Source organism: Tachypleus tridentatus, chromosome 13 (assembly GCF_004210375.1).
Source record: "Tachypleus tridentatus isolate NWPU-2018 chromosome 13, ASM421037v1, whole genome shotgun sequence".
In the NCBI taxonomy this organism is placed as follows: Eukaryota; Metazoa; Arthropoda; class Merostomata; order Xiphosura; family Limulidae; genus Tachypleus; species Tachypleus tridentatus.
The window spans coordinates 176781673-176799081 of NC_134837.1; the positions used below are offsets into that span (position 1 = coordinate 176781673).

Sequence of the window (17409 nt, forward strand, 5' to 3'; positions counted from 1 at the left end):
AATACCCATACTAGTCGTTCTGAGATACATTTTTATTTCCAGTAGGTTTCTCGTCATCAAAAATTTTAAATATCATTTATTTTATATCATAATTTTAACTTTTACTACTACTTTAGACGATTTAATAAAAAAGATGTTTAATTTTAATTCACTGCAACACGTTAGTACAGATTGTGTTGGTGTTATTAATCCTTCTCAAAAGTACAGATTCGCCATCTTTCCCCAACACACACTGTTCTTCTTTCAAAACTTAGTTTTCAGATAATGTTATTTGTTTTGATTCTAAGCTGACAATTGAGTAAGGATTATGTGAAAAGTCAAAAGTGTACTATAACATTTAAGAATGAAAAACGAAAGGTTAGTTATAAGCTCTTCTTACCTTTATTGTGTTCATCTGATGATGTTGTTTCACTATCAGCAAGGCTTTGGAAGAAACTTTTGTTTGAATCAGGATGTAAGTCTACGTCTTCTTCATTTCGTTTTTCTGCACTTTCTATATCTTCTTCTTCTTCCGGATTTTGTATTTCTCCGTTGTCTGATTTATCTGTTTTAAAATTTTGTTATTTTTTCCTTTGCGTATTTGTATGTATTTTAAAGAAATAGTAATTTCTTGGCAACTGTGTGTGTGTGTGTGTGTGTGTGTGTGTTTTCTTATAACAAAGCCACATCGGCTACCCGCTGAGCCAACAGAGGGGAATCGAACCTGTGGTTATAGTATTGTAAATCCGTAGACTTACCGCGGTACTAGCGGGGGATCTTTGGCAAGTAAAGAATTGGGGTGATTTACTGTATATTTTACAATGTGCGTAGGTTTTTACTGGACGTTTGCACACAAGTTTGACATCTACTAAAAGCTGACTATTGGCGTAAGTAAATAGCATAAAGCTTTTGTTTGTTTTTAGTGTGAAGCAACAGCAACACAATTGGCTATCTGCGCTCTGTCCATAGCAGGAATCGAACTCTCGGTTTTTGCGTTGCAAATTCATAAACTCACCTTTCATTCATTGGGGTATCAGCATAAATCTAATCTGATCATTGTTTAAAGTGTATTACTTTTTACTTCTGTGCTGTCTAGAAAGCGTTATCAGTCAAGAAACCCACCCAAAGCCAGTTTTTTTTTCGCCGGTAGAAAAATAAAATAAAATTTCATAATTTCTTGCGTGCAACAAATACAATAAAAACTTGATAACACTGACATATATAAAAAAAATTAAGCGTTTTTTAAAATCGGTCTTTTTTTTTCATTCTTGAGCGGAGCAAGTTTGACCGAAGTTTCCAGGACAGTGTGAAGAACATAAATGTAAAAAGTTGTGAAACATGTTTACATTGTGGCTCTTCAACTATATAAGTACAGCAAAACATTAACATGTTATCCTCTCAAATCAGACTGCAGTAGTACAACAGATCCAAACGCCTGTAAAAAAGAGAAGGATTACCAGAAGATCAGCTAATCGAGAGAGGGTTATTGATGGATAGATGTCGCTCATATTATGAATTGTCCTCTAATGGTGGAACAGGTTCTTCCAGGAGTGTACTGATCAATCTAGACAAATTGAAAATTAATCTGGAACATTGAACAGATCTCACTCAATGATTTTCCAAGTATGGTATCAAAGGAAAAAAAAACAACTAGTTAAGCCTAGCATTGAAAGCTTTATAAATGTGTCGTATTGTGCGTAATCGAGCTATAAAGTCAGTGTGTCTATCTTCACGGATTAATGTGTCTATCTGTTCCAGAAATGTTGCAGGGATTGCTTGAAGATCTAAAACGAATGGATGATAAGAATAAACTGGAGAGAAACGTCATTAATTTTGGTCTTTTAACTAATACAGCGGTTCTCGCGGTTTCTTAATGTACGAGGTCTGTTCAAAAAAGGCCTGGCATGGCCTAGCGCGTAAAGGCGTGCGCTTCGTAATCTGAGGGTCGCGGGTTCGCGCCCGAGTCGCGCCAAACATGGTGGCCCTCCCAGCCGTGTGGGCGTTATAATGTGATGGTCAATCCCAATTTTCGTTGGTAAAAGAGTAGCCCAAGAGTTGGCGGTGGGTGGTGATGACTAGCTGCCTTCCCTCTAGTCTTACACTGGTAAATTAGGGACAGCTAGCACAGATAGCCCTCGAGTAGCTTTGTGCGAAATTCCAAAAACAAACAAACAAACTGTTCAAAATATACGCGGACTGACGTCATAAAACAAAATGTGCTTTATTTAGAAGTTACAGGTCTGGGACCCCTTCAAAGTACTCTCCTCCCCAACGCGCACACTTATCCCAACGGTGTTTCTACTTGTTGAAACAGTTCTGGTACGTTTCTTTTGTAATGTCTTCCAGCTCCTTCGTCGCATTTGCCTTAATCTCGGGAATCGTCTCAAATCTTCTTCCTTTCAAGGGTCTTTTGAGTTTGGGGAACAATAAAAAATCGCAAGGAGCAAGGTCAGGTGAGTAGGGGGGGTGGGGAAGAACAGTGATCGAGTGTTTGGCCAAAAACTCAGGAGTTCTGAGGCACAAATTTCGCAGCAACGCGGTGCATTTTCAATTTTTCGGTCAAAATCTCGTAACAAGATCCAACTGATATCCCACACTCTTCAGCAAGCTCCCTGACAGTCAGACGTCGATTTGCCCGCACCAGGGTGTTGGTTTTGTCGACGTGTGGGTCGTCAGTTGACGTGGAAGGACGTCCAGGACGCTCATCATCTTCAGTGGACTGTCGACCATCCTTAAAACGTTCATGCCACTTGAAACATGCCGTACGCTTCATAGCAACATCACTGTAAGTCGTGTTAAGCATAGCAAAAGTTTCAGTCGCAGATTTTCCAAGTTTAACACAAAATTTCACAGCAAGTCGTTGCTCCTTCAGGTCATTCATTCTGAAATCCGCCAAACGAAAAAATCGCACTTCACTTAAAACCGCGTAGCTAATACACAAATGAAGATATCTGCAATTGGGAAATGGCGTCGTAATCAGCTGATCTGTGCGAACCTAGCGACAGCAAGCGGATTCCCCTGGAACCAACTAAAGCCGCGCAATTCAAACAGTCCGCGTATTTTTTGAACAACCCTCGTATGCTTACTAAGTCCCTTGAGGGCCTAGTATGGCCAGGTGGTTAAGGCACTCGAGTCGTAATCTTAGGGTCATAGGTTTAAATCCCCGTCACACTAAACATGCTCGCCGTCGGGGCTATATATTATGTGACGGTCAACCCCACTATTTGTTGGTAAAAGATATGGCTGTGGGTAGTGTGATAACTAGCTGCCTTCCCTCTTGTCTTACACTTCTAAATCAGGGACGGGTAGCGCAGAAAGCCCTCGTGTAGCTTTGCGCGAAATTCAAAACAAAGCAAACCAAGTCCCTTGATCGATAATCATTTCAGGATTTACAACAGAAGAAAGGTGCTTTAGTTCAGTGGAGAAATCATGAACAAGCAAGAGGAGTGAGAGCAACAGGTAATCGAACCCTTTCGCTTAACTCTCCACATCCTGAAAGGATTTCAAATTTTGAAAGTTGTTCCTACTGTTTTATACCATTCCGCACCTTTTGCACACTTTCCCCGTTTACTTTTATACTTATTTTTAATGTGCACGGTAGCCCCCAGGGGTGGGTTTCTCGCTGACCGGAATCGTAATAAACTTAGATAATTTGCACCAAGACAGTTTTACACAGAGAAGCAACAGATTTGTGAAACATAAAATTATTTCTGAAAATAAAGCTATTACTTTTACAAGTAATTTATATAAACTAGAATTGGAAAGAGATAATAACAATTATGAGATAATTATGTAATTAATTACATAATGAAACATAAACTTAAAAAGCAATCAGGTGTGAAATAACATGTGTATTTAGTCAAGGTTTTACCACAATATTGCATAAATAAAGAAAATGCCAAACGCGTGTAGAGGCATTTAGTAAATGCCTGGGTAAATTATTTTTTGTTTTGTTTATTTTTGTATTTCGCGCAAAGCTACACAAGGGCTATCTGCGCTCGCCGTCCCTAATTAAGCAGTGTAAGACTGGAGGGAAGGCAGCTAATCATTACCACCAATCGCCAACTCTTGGGCTATTCTTTTACCAAGGAATAGTGGGACTGACCATCACATTATAACACCCCATGGCTGAAAGCGTGATCATGTTCGGTGTGACAGGGATTCGAACTCGCTACCCTCATATTACGAAACGAGCATCCTAACCGCCTGTCCATGTTGGGTACACCCAAGTAAGAATGGTTTGGATTGCTCATCACAATGGTATTTTAAATATATTCTCAGTAGGTTATCAGAATTTTACAATGCTATAAAGATTAAAATGCATTGTTTCGTCAATTAGTTGCCCTCGCTGTTAACGATATTACGTTCATAAAATAACGATTGGCTTAATTTTAATTAAGATACGATATCGAATAAAATAAGGAGATATGGACTAATCCCCTAAAGCGCTGGTGTGGTCATTATAATATAGTACAACTTATCAGAAGGAGGGTTAATAATTAGTATCACGTGCCACCTGTACAGGTGCTTTTAACCAAATAGCGACATTTAACTATCACACTTATAACGCTCTCACAGCTGAAAGCGTGGTCAGGAGTATATCGTGGTTCGAACATTGTAATTTGCACCCAGGCATGCTAACCATTGGGTCACATCTAGCCTAACAGCTGGATAAAGACTGTTTAAAATAGATAACATTTACTTCAAGTATCTCAAATGTGTTAAACCGAAATACTCCGTCAATGACTACGTCTCGCTATTAAATACACACTCATGTATTTCGATGTATGAACCATCAAACATTGTATCAGACATCTAATTGCCTCTGAGTTTGAAGTTGTCAGATATTAAATAAGTGCGTGATTTTAATTTTTAAACAGGCGAAGCTGCTTTAGTAGTTTTTCAGCGAAAACTTGCTTACGATAAAAACAATTATTCAGTGCACAATAAAAATCGAAAGCTCAGTTATTGAATACTCTGTAGATAGAGCACAAGTTGAAGTCAATACGTAACTAATTTATAGAAGTTATTTTTGTGTTTGCTGTCTGTTACTTTTGAGTCGTCCATAAAAACTAATTACAACTAATTTAAAATGCAATAAGAATAACTTTTATGCTAGGCAAGTTCTTCTTTCTTAATAATTACAACATTTTGACTCATAATATCGAGTCATCGTCATGTAAGAGTTATATGATGATAACTCAATACTTTGAACGTAACCATTAATCAGAACTTGCATAATGTAAACGTTGTTGTTATCGTATTTTGAATTAATTACTCAGTTCAGTAAGTTCATCATTAAATATTAATTATATATGTGTGGTCTAAATAACTACTTTTATTTTGTTATTTTCAGAAGTTAATATGGCGCGAAATATCGTCGTGATTTCTTTGGCTAACATAATTATGTATTCCAAAACACGTTTCTGAGTTATAACTGAGGATCTGATTTTTCTCTTGAAAAACTGCTTAATATATAATTTATAGTTGTCGCCTTGATGATAAAATGAATCATTATTGGAAAGAACACTTGGTTGAGTTGCATTAAACCAGGATAAAGTGAAATAATTTTGGTTATATTCCATTGCATAGATTATTATGAAGCCCCGCGTAGCCAGGTTGTTAAGGCGTTCGACTCGTAATCCGAGAGTCGCGGATTTGAATCCCCGTCGCACCAAACATGCTCGCCCTTTTAATCATAGGGGCGTTATAATGTGACGGTCAATCCCACTATTCGTTGGTAAAAGAGTATCCCAAGAGTTAGTGGTGGGTAGGGATCACTAGCTGCCCTCTCTATAGTCTTACACTGCTAAATTAGGGACGGCTAATGCAGATAGCTTTCGTGTAGCATTGCGCGAAATTCATAAACATACAAACAAACAGATTACTATGGCATACAACCTTAATCTGAAAATAAAGTATGCCTTACCTCTCAGAATTCTGAAGTATGATGGAATAGATGGATTGCTTTCTTCAGGAATATTCTCTTCTTTCACCTGGCCCAAAGTACTTTCAAGGTGATTTAAGGCACGTCCTATTTCATCCAGGTCTTTAGCAGCTCTGATTCTATAAATGGCCTTCATTAGATCAGACCTACTTCCTTCAGCAGTATTCCTCTGTATCATGTCTATGGCTTCGTTCAACATACTTTCCTCAATGTCTTTGATTTTATTCTCAGCGAGAGAAAATTGAAATGTCGATTTTGGGTTGTCGATTTTGTTCATTTCCTCTATTTGACCGTTACCTTCATCTTCTCTGATTTCTTCCACATCCTTACTTACCCGCTTCTGATCACTCTGTTTATATTCTTCGAAGCTTTTAGGAGTCTGTGTGTTTTTACTGTTTTGTACATTGTAAGTCTCTTCGTTAATACTCTTACGAAAATTGTCTTTCAAATCATGAGAAACTATGGGGACCAACTCTTTACTACGTTTTCTCTTCATCGTATTGAGTGCCTGTGCCATCGTTTTTATGTACTCCTTTCTGAGCCATTTTTCAAAATCCATCCCCTTATTGGAGTCTGGTAGGTCTTCGCCAGGTTTGTCCTGAGAATTATTCTGTTCATCTGAAAAGTTTTGTGTTTCTATATCATCATTATTACTTGATTTATCTAAAACTTCTTCTTCACCTCCTTCTTGTCTCTTTTGAACACGATTTCTTTCTTCTCCATCCTTGAATATGTTTTTGAGCTCTCCTAACATTTTTTCTCCTTTATTATCGTTGTTACCATGAAAATGCTCCTTTCTTTTTTTCAAAACCAAACGTTGTTCCTCAGAGAGAATTGGCAGTTTGTTTTCATTGCCTAAGAAATCTCCTTCTTCGTAATTTCCCTCAAATGAATATAAACCAGGAACTTGAAGCATTCTGCGTTGATCATGGAAGATATTTTTCAATGTTCTTCGCGTCTTTAGTTCTTGAAGATTTGGTAAAGAATCATCCGTAAATTTATTTGTGCTTTCAGGAATCTCCACAGTTTTCCTTTTATTTTGGGTCATCATTCCAAGTCGGTAAATATCGCTGATATTCATGACTGGCTTTAAAAAGTTACTTTTCTCTAAGACACTTGGACTACTTTCATATAACATAATATCCTTTTCGGGCATATCTCGGAATTGATGATACTCTTGGGGTTTACTTGTCTTGGTGTCTAAGAAAAGGTCTTTATACTTCCTTAACTCGGGAAAATCAACGTTTCCTGCGCTTTTCAATTGAGGCAAAACCATGCTTCTGTAGTCACCCTGAAGACCATCTTGGAGATCAGATGAAATATTTTCCTCACCCAAAAGATCTAGCGAGTCAGCAATGTTAGTTTTCTTCTTTCTTGACATAGCCATGAGTCTATGCTGTTCTTGGAGGTCAGCTAATTCAAAATCTGATGGAACTCGTTGTTTGTTGTTTAAATTCGGCACGTCTTCAATTTCCTTATTTTTCTTCCTTAGCATAGCCATATCTCTATAGTAATTTTGAAAATCGTATGAGGGTACTCGGTTTTTATTAGATTTAGACGATTCTTCTGACCTCATTTTATTTTTTCGTGGCATGGGTTTATTCATAACTCTATAGTTGTCTATTGAAACGCTACTTTGAAACCTTGGAATCAAATCTTGTTGTATCTGGAAAGCAGGATAATATCTGTCTTCGTCATTCTTCGTGTTTCTCTCTTCATCTGGAATCTTTAAGCCATCTAGAGGGAAGCGATGTTTAAAATGAGGTAATTCTTCAATATCGTTCAAAGCATTTGATTCGCCTGAAGTGGCGTGAAGTTAAAGAAAAAAATTATGTTCTATAGTAAGTCTAACTTTATCAGATCTAACGATTTTACTTTTTTGAATATTCGCAATTGAAAATAACGAAAACGAAAATAGAAACTTGTGGTTATTCACTGTTATTATCTTAAACGAACCTCTAAATACATGATAAAATAAGCGTGCCAAGTTGCATTAGAGATATAGCTAAGAGTTATGTTAAAAATATAACTTACCATTGTCTACGTTGATATCGAGAAACTTGGACTCATCATCTCTGGATGACGGAAACGTGTCCAATTTGAATACATCTGTGGACTTACGTAAGTTCTCCCCAGGATAGTATTCGGAATAAGGGGGAAAATATCTCTCATATTCCAAGTTTCGTTTTTTAAATTCGTTTAAACGTGGGTCTAGTCGTTTCCATTTTCTGTCGTAAACAGAACCAATATGATTATTTAAATCTGGAAACTCCATTCCCATGTCAAAAGAATTGTAGTTGTCTTGTCTCTCATTAGCATCGTTGATTCTGAAAGGCGTGTTGTAATAATCGATAGACTTTTCATTTTGATCTGCTCTCTCTAGATATTTCTCAATTTCCTTCGCGACCCACATAATTTTGTTATCCATCACGGATGAATCGAACGAAACATCTTCCGGTTCGTTAATTTCTCCACTTTTCTGGATTTGAGAATAGGGCAGTTCTTTTCCTCTAGTTATTTCCGATAGCTCTTTGTTAGGAATGTCAAAATAATACGGAGGAACGGGTCCATCTTCAAATTGTCGTCGGCGTCTCTTTGCAGTCTCTAGATCAGTTCGAAAAGTACCCTGATCATGAGAAGGATTTAACAAGCGGAAATCATCTAAAGATAATCCCGCGACGAAATGAGCGAATCCTTGGAGAACGAATAGGATGATGAGCTGTCTCATTTCGAAAAGAACATTAGTTAATTGCGTGTGATCTGTAACAAATACAGTATTAAAAATATATTGTGGATCGAATTGGTAGGTAGCTTATTTGATAAAAAAATGAATAAAAATAGAAGAAACGTTTGTCAACACCATTTGTGATGTTACCAAATGATTTGTCGTGTTCTAGTACTTAGATATAATTGGAAAGGGGAAAGTAACATAAAAAAGGTTTGAAAGGGGACGTAAGAGATTCGACTTTCAAAATATTTTCGTTTTGCTGGTACGCCATTAGAATAGTTACAAAAGATCCAATAGGTTGGAAATGCAAGAAACACTGACTTTTTCTGAAGAGCCATCAAAAAGAAATCGTTTACTATAAATACGTAGTGGCAAACGATGGTTTCAAGGACAAAAGAAAGGTAAACGTAGTTGTTGTTTTTCATCTGAAAGCAACTTGGTCATTATCAGAACAAACCAGGAAAATATTTTATTATCGAAAAAATCAATGGAACAAGGTTGTAGTTATAAATACAAAAAAAAAAATCAAAATAAATCACATTTTCTTTTATGTTTTGTGCTTCGAGATCCACTAACAATCTTGGAAATATAAAGACTTATTAATACGCTATAAATATATTTCAAATGAGATTTAAAGAAAAAAAATTGTTTATTTTATATAACTAAAACATAATAATATTGTTTTGCACGTACATTTTAATTGTAAATTTTAATGGATACAATAAACTTTATCACCCAGAGGAAAGTTATGTTCATTGATGATCTTAACAACGGATAACAGGAGAACATTAAGTTCCTCACCACAAAAGATGGAGGGATATATCTTGTTTCTTTTTTATTCATTTTAGGCCCGTATTCCGAGGGTCGCGGGTTCAAATCCCCGTCACACCAAACATGTTCGCCGTTGGAGCGTTATAATGTTACGGTCAATCCCACTATTCATTAGTGAAAGAGTAACCCAAGAATTGGCGGTGGGTGGTGATGACTAGCTGTCTTCCCTTTTGTCTTACACTGCTAAATTAGGGACGGTTAGCGCATATAGCCCTCGAGTAGCTTTGTGCGAAATTTAAAACAAACCAATTATTCATATTCTTGAACTTCACGAGTTTGGGTTTCTTTTAGATAAAAGTTTAATATATTTTGAATACTCATATGCAAGTTGGCGTTTATAATCGGAATAATTTACGGAAATACGTAAAGAATCCAAGAGGCTCATTCATCTAGTTTATGAAGTCGAGACTAGAGGCGCTACTGTAACATTAATTTAATGTTTCCAATATCATTCACAATTATTACCTTCACCCTGATAATAGTATTCGATGTCACTTTCTCAACGACTTCCTTCACTTCACGAAATGTTTTTGTATTACGTAGATGGACCCGTATTTAAATAATAATGAAAACAAAAAAACATGGTAAGATGTAAAGAGAGCGTGCCCAGCGTTAAAATGAACACCAAGGCACGTGCACGATTGGTACATATATTTAAATGAAATTAGTTTAAGAGCACCAAAGAAAGGCGTGATAATTATTACTAGTATCTCGTCTCGTTAAAATAAACCATTCAGGGCTATAATTATCTCAGATTATTCTGCTCATCAGGCTGGATGTCAGGAAACCGCTCTCATACTTAACTAGGACTAAATCAGTGTAGCATTTACTTGATTCTGTCTTGAGTTCCACAAGAGCCTCAGCGAAACTGTTTACGTCTCTTAACATATTTAGTCCAGTATGTATATAAATATTATAGATGTTACTGGACCCCTCCAATTTTCGGAAGGGGTTCATAATCCCTCTCAAACCTACGCAAAGACTATCTGTGCATAGCCCTCTCATATTTTGAGCTGATAGAATCGGGGGAAGACATTAAGCCCACATCATTCATTGAAAATAGCTGGACTACTTTTGTGTGTTTAAAAAGTGTGTACTTTAACTATCACTTTATAGTATAGTATACCCACGCCTCCAAAGTGTGCAGCGAAGTTTTGACACCACATTATTCAGATATATTTTCTAATCCTATAAACTTGCTATTCTATTGTGTTTATAGGTACAATCTCTCTTTAATAAACACTGCTCTTGGAAACTTGTTTTTCTTCCAACCAAACTAAACCTAACTTGTATTCATAATAGTGTATAGATTAAAAGCCCTGTGTTGCAGTATAGAGTTAAGAACGTTGGCGTTTAAAAGCGTACCTTAAGTTTCTGATATTATATAGACTACAAATCCTGTGACACAGTATAGAGCTGAAAACTTTTTTTTGGCGGTTTACTGCTTAAAGTATGCATGTATAAGCAGACACTTGTCCTCTTAATCTTATGTAAAATTGCTTGGCCATCTTCAACGTAAAAAGATCTAATTCTGCTTCCAGACTAGAACTATTAAACGCCACATACACGTTTCTGCTTAAAATGAATGCTAAATACGTTCTGTGGCTCATCAGTGTCTTAAGACCAAGTACCGAGCGCATCAGCGACTGTCAGAAAATAATGGCACAAGCCATTAATCAACGGAGTTCTGCCATAAGTCACGTTTTTGTCGTCCACCACGTGCCTTCGTTAAAATCCTGTATTCTGCTCTGTTCAGCTCCTTTTGTGTTGCTCTTATCGCATGCTATTAATTCCAAGGGCTATTGTGGTAAATTTAATAAATGCGCATGTGGTTTATACAGTCTCTACTTTTATCGTTATTTTGACGTCATAAAAGAAGGATGTCACAGGGAAATATATCTTCTTTCAACGCTCGCATCTCAAGTTAACCATTGTAATCAGTAAGTTATGGAAGTAGACGTGAATTAAAACAACTAACAAAAATGATGGTATTAACACGCATTCATTTCACAACCTTTCCGACTCGCATATAAAAGTAAACGTGCAATATTTAAAGTAGTATAGAGTCACTAAAATCTTACTACAACTTTCAGGTCCGTTTCTTCAGTAAACAAATTTGCGTCGAACAGTGATTTTTTTTTTTTTTTACAGTTATTATGACCATTCTCGTAAACTAACATTTTCTGAGAAATTTTGAAATATTAAAGAGTTGGTCCCCAAGAAAATACTAACTCAATCTGCTGTCTATAACAAGATCCATTTTTGTTTGTTTACAGGATCGTTGGCTGACTTTCAGTTTTCGTAGTTATACAAAATTCCTATATCTTAGATACGTATGTTATGCAAACACTAAGACAATATGCACCACGTGACTCAACCAATAGCTGTAGAGCACTGAAGATATTTTAACAACTAAGACAATATACAAACGCTATAATTGGTATATGTCAAAATACGTTAAAGGTATTTAGTATAATATCCGATATTCTCTATAGCTTGAAGTTGAATAGAGAAATTATAACCTCTTAAACACACCATGTTATTCGGTCAACAACCAATAGCAGCAGAGCATCGACGAAATTTGTTATCGTTTACCTGCAGAATACAATAACTACTTGTTGGATCTTTCAGATCCTTATATAAGAATGAAATTCAATATAATCAGTCTGATAGCTCGTTCACGATGTAAGTGATTTTAGTAATATGAAGCTTACATTTCAAGAACTATGAAATTATTATAAAAATAACTATATAAAATAACTATAAATAAGTATTATTTAACTGCTAGCTTAAAAAGTCGCATCAGATTTATAATCTGGGGTTCAGTGAGATATAATCACACAAAAAATTACTTAACCTGAATTTCCTTGAAACTACTTCCTTCATCATTAATCGTGCTTTTTCGAATGGTAATGATTATTCACTACTGAATTGACGTCATTATGTCCAGTTTACCTAGTCTCAACTAAGAGCGACGAAGTCAGTGTTACACCACACGTCTAGACAAATGTTTCACTTCAGTTGGGTGTTGGCTTTTAAGATCACATTTAATAAGACTGTTGTAGATGTGTGTATGTGAATGAATGAGGTTGTGTCCAAGTGTTTTCGGACATCTTTTTCAGTTGTCGATTTCGAGGAGTGTGGATAAACATTTTAAAATGTTTATCTTCTAAGCCTTTATCATCTTTAATTCATTGTTTACTATCCAGTTAATGGCACTATGGTATGCACTCAGTGTCGTTGCCATGGGTGTTTTTTTTTAGGTGAGGGGGTCGGAAGATTCTCTTTCTTCACCATAGCCTTCACTTTAGTACAAGAGTATTGCTTCAGAGTAGCTTGAAGTGCTGTATTGGAACCTGATGCTGTCTTAATACGAACATACCATTTGTATAAAGTCTCTTCTCACAACATTTGCTTCTGTGGTGCAGCCTTTCTTTACAACGTACTATCTTAATTATATTTTATGATTTGGGGAGTAAAAAATATTTTGTTAGCAAGAATAAATTTTAAAAAGACTATCAATTTTGTGACTTTCTTATTCAGTGCAACAGAATCTATGAACGTTTTTTTTAAACTGGTCAAGAACTTTACTGAAATTTGGCGACTTGAGCCACGAAATATATAACGAACTTAATCTGTAGTACAAAAAAGTCAACTATACAGAACTGTCAAAAAGTACTTCGTGTTATTTAAAGAGTCAACCGCTAAATTAGGAAGCTTTGTCGTTATGTTTTTGTTTTAAACTTAAAATATGATTCTATGAAGTATGGCATCGTGTGTTTAGTTCATAAATGATCGGTGTAATTACATGTAGAAAATAAACAGGTAAAATAAGTAGAATGACATAAACCATAGGTGATAAGCTCAGAATCATTACAGATAGTTATAGTGTTTGTTTGTTTGTTTTGAACTTAGTGCAAAGCTACACGAGGATTATATTCGCTAGCCGTCCCTAATTGTAGCAGCGTAACACTAGAGAGAAGGCAGCTAGTCATCACCACCAACCGCCAACTCTTGGGCTATTATTTTACCAACGAATAGTGGGGTTAACCGTCATGTTATAATTCTCCCACGCCTGAAAGGGCGAGCATGTTTGGTGTGACGTGGATTCGAACCCGCGACCCCGGTTCTAGTTAACCCTAATTCATGATGTTGTTATACACCAACTCTAATATAAAGTGCGAATATTTTAATTCCGTCACTCAAATTTCAATGTATTTGGTTAACTTGTTTACTCACAAATCTGCAGAATAATAGTTTATGAGTGCTGTGTCAACCACGGGGATCGAACTTCGAAGTTTAACGTTATAAACATTTATTGAGCTTTTTGCTTTCTATTGAAACTGAACTCTTGTGAAAATTGTATTCCTCACAGTTGTCTCGTTTCTTTCTTCTTCTGTGTTTTTTTTATATTTTGTACGAATCTTTCCATTTATTTTAACCCTGTTTATTTTGTTTTATATGACTTGTCTCTCTCTGTTTGTCGGGTTGTAATGTTCATTGTTTTTTTGTCAGTTCAACTGCGGTAATATCGTTTAAACATAAAGGTTGATTGCACAGTGTTCACCAATCCAACTGTGTTCTTAAAGTTTCGTTAAAGCGAGGTCATTGCGGTTATCACAAGATTTTACGTCGTTGTCTTATATGAAAGCTACATTCAAGAGATTGTCAGTTACCGATGCATTAGCCAAAAAAATCGACAAGTAACCCGTTTCCACTCTCTGGCGCTCATAGTTTCATTCTTTTCGCTGCTAAACTAATGAGATGGTATGGATGCTGCACACATTCTCACACCTGTATATCTACGACTGACTGTTGGTTTATTCTTATCCAAGTCAATTATAGTCGGTTTCAAGATTCTTTTTAAGCATCACGTGCAAATAAGAGGACCACACTGACAAGGTTTCAAAATAATGGGAGATTTGGCAGCGTACTTACGAGTGCTAAAAAAATGATTCATTGAAAGTAAAACGTTTCAGAAGGAATCGTGAAAAGGAATAGTCGAGTTTCTAACATTCCTGATATAAAACTATTTATTACCCTTATAATTTGTGTTCAAAGTATAACATCCAGAATAAAGCAAGTGGACAGCAACTTTAAAAAAACTGTCAATTTCAACGGATTTGACGAAATTAATATATTTGGACTTCTGGATAGGCTACGGTAGCATTTTACTCTATATTTGTTACGCGATTTTGCTGTTGTATAGCAATGTACACTATTTTTACCACTTGAAGAAAGTTCACGACATTTGACTTCAGATTAAAAAAATATTTCGAACTTGAACACTACGTATGAACGACGTCGTAACCATTTATATTCGTTACGGTTTACATACTATTAGTTTCTAATATATTGAGTGAAAATCACAAAATTTGGTAGAGGTAGACTTTAGTAAACATTACAAGGTTTTTACACACGAAAACCAGATTTTTGACGAAATATATTTAATACTTTAACAGGCAGGTCTGGAAGGGTTAAAAATGGCTGTACTGCAAAACCGAACACTCATGAAAAAGGTTTTTGTATTCACTAAAGTCAACGTTTTAAACACTATATCTCCAAATACATACGCGGACTTCTAAGAAAACCTTTAAAACCTGTAAAAGCCACTTTCTCTGGAGCCTTATGTTTACCAAAGGAGCCTGTAATGGCCCATGGCAGTATGTTTTGTATGTTTCAGTCTTTTAAAAAATATATACCATTTGATATTCGATTTAAACTTTCAAACCTGTCATTAGTTGTAGTTGCACGTGTGCTCCAAGGAGAACACACATTGTGTCCAGTAACAAGTACGGTGTCGATGTAATACCTGAAAATACACTATAAGTAATTACAACAGTTCCACACTAGATATTATTTACGTCTTGACAGTGGAATGAATATGTATTGCTGAAAAAGGTGCTAGGAGCTAATAATATTTACATGTAATCATATGAAGAGACAGTACCTCCAAAGTGTATGTTGAAACTTTTTTTAACCATTACACGTGATATATACGCATTTTTATGATACGTTGTACAGTTCCAGAAATAAACACTTTCAAAATGCTGTATCGAAATATTGTCTTGTAGAAGTACTAAAATAAAACGAATTTTCCAAGTAAAAGCAATAATATAATCCATGAGTGGCGTTTACAGAGACATCATGTATTAGTGTTCAATAGCAGGATCCATGTTTGGCTTCTTAAGAGATGTCATGTATAAGAGTTTAGTAGCAAAATCCATGAGTGGCTTTCTCAGAGACATAATGTATCCAAGTTCAGTAGAAAAATCCATAACTGACGTTTTCATAAATATCACATATAACAGTTCAATAGTCGAATACATGGGTGGCTTCTTCAGATATGTCATGTATTAGATTTAAATAGCAGAATTCTCGAGTGGCTTTTTCAGAGACGTCATGTATTAGAATTCAGTTACAGAATCCATGAGTGACTTCTTCAGATATGTCATACATTAAAACTCAGAGATTGGGTGTGGAAATGAATATTCTCCGTTAAGAGGTAAGATATACTATTTTCTAATGTTAGTGAAAAGTGGGAACCAACTATGTTTCAAATATGTACCTATATTTGGTTTAAAAAAACCTTAATCGATTTTTATATAGCAATTCCACGATACACATATTTCATTAAAACTAGCCTATGATACAGTTAGTTTCAACTTGTAAGTTGCTGACTTTAAACTACATTGCAGCAACAGACAGTGCTGGGAGATAAATATATGTTTTAGTATTTATTTTATCTACCATAAACCAGCTGTAGAATAAACTAAAATCCTTTATTAAAATTTTCTCTCCCCTTCCCCCACGAATAATCAATGGCAGTCTTAAGATTTATAAAACTGAAAATACGGACTCCATCTGGAGGATTGTGCACAACGAAGATAGCTTATCACGTAGCTTTGGGCTTAACAACAAAACAAATAGAAAAGTCTTAAAATAAATTATAATTTAATAACTTTATCTGTAGCTTTAATACCGTAGACGTGATTTCTAAAGATATAAAAAATATCTTTTCAAAATAAGCCATTTCAAATTATTCAGATAAATTTTGTAGAACGTTACTGAAAAATAGAAATAACCATAAATTGAATAAGTTTACTCTTCAGAGTATCGCAGGCATAGACCTGTCACGTTGAACGTCGTTAATATTGATAAGAATGTCAACGTATTCATAAATTCAAAATGGAATAACTCGTAAGAGGTTTTAGCCTAATATAAAGTTAATTCCAAGAATATATAATGAATGAAAAAAGATTGTCAAATGATATTTAAAGACCGAGTAACAACATTATATTTGTTTTATAAACAAAATGTTGTTGTTGTTTTGGATTAAGCACAAAGTTACATAATGGACTATCTGTGCTCTGCCTACTAGGGGTATCGAAACCCAGTTTATAGCGTTGTAAGTACGCAGACATACCGCTGAGCCACTGGGGGCAAACGAAATGTTAAAATGATTAGTAATGCTTAAGAACTGTTCTTATTTTTGTTATTTGTTTCATAATTTATATGTTAAAATGATTAGCGCAGCATGGCCAAGTGGTTAAGGGGTTCGACTCGTAATCTGAATGTCGCGGATTCGAATCCCCGTCACACCAAACATCTTCGCTTTTTTAGCCGTGAGGGCGTTAGAATGTTGCGATCAATCCCACTATTCGTTGGTAAAAAGATTAGCCCAAGAGTTGGCGGTGTGTGGTGATGACTAGCTGCCTTCCCTCTGGTCTTACACTGGTAAATTAGGAACGGCTAGTGCAGATAGCCTTCGTGTAGCTTTGCGCGAAATTCAAAAACAAACAAACCCTAAAATGATTAGTAAGACTTAAAAACTGTCCAAGTTTTTCTCATGACTGTATTTTGTAGTTCTTATACATTCATATGCATTGTACTTCACTTCTGTTTTTGTACTTAGCGCCACATT

At 35.7% G+C, this 17409-nt stretch overlaps 1 protein-coding gene across 2 annotated transcripts in view; it reads right to left on the bottom strand.

Annotated features, from left to right (window-relative positions):
- The window catches only part of LOC143237490 (uncharacterized), a 38973-nt gene that overhangs the window by 3656 nt on the left and 17908 nt on the right, over nucleotides 1-17409 (bottom strand). For both annotated transcript variants that reach the window (XM_076476820.1, XM_076476821.1), the window contains exons 2-4: nucleotides 7961-8686; nucleotides 5909-7663; nucleotides 380-544 (exon numbers count right to left, since the gene is read on the bottom strand). In XM_076476820.1, the coding sequence (XP_076332935.1) occupies nucleotides 380-544; nucleotides 5909-7663; nucleotides 7961-8654 (2614 nt within the window). In that variant the 5' untranslated portion in view covers nucleotides 8655-8686. The remainder of the gene's footprint in view (nucleotides 1-379; nucleotides 545-5908; nucleotides 7664-7960; nucleotides 8687-17409) is intronic.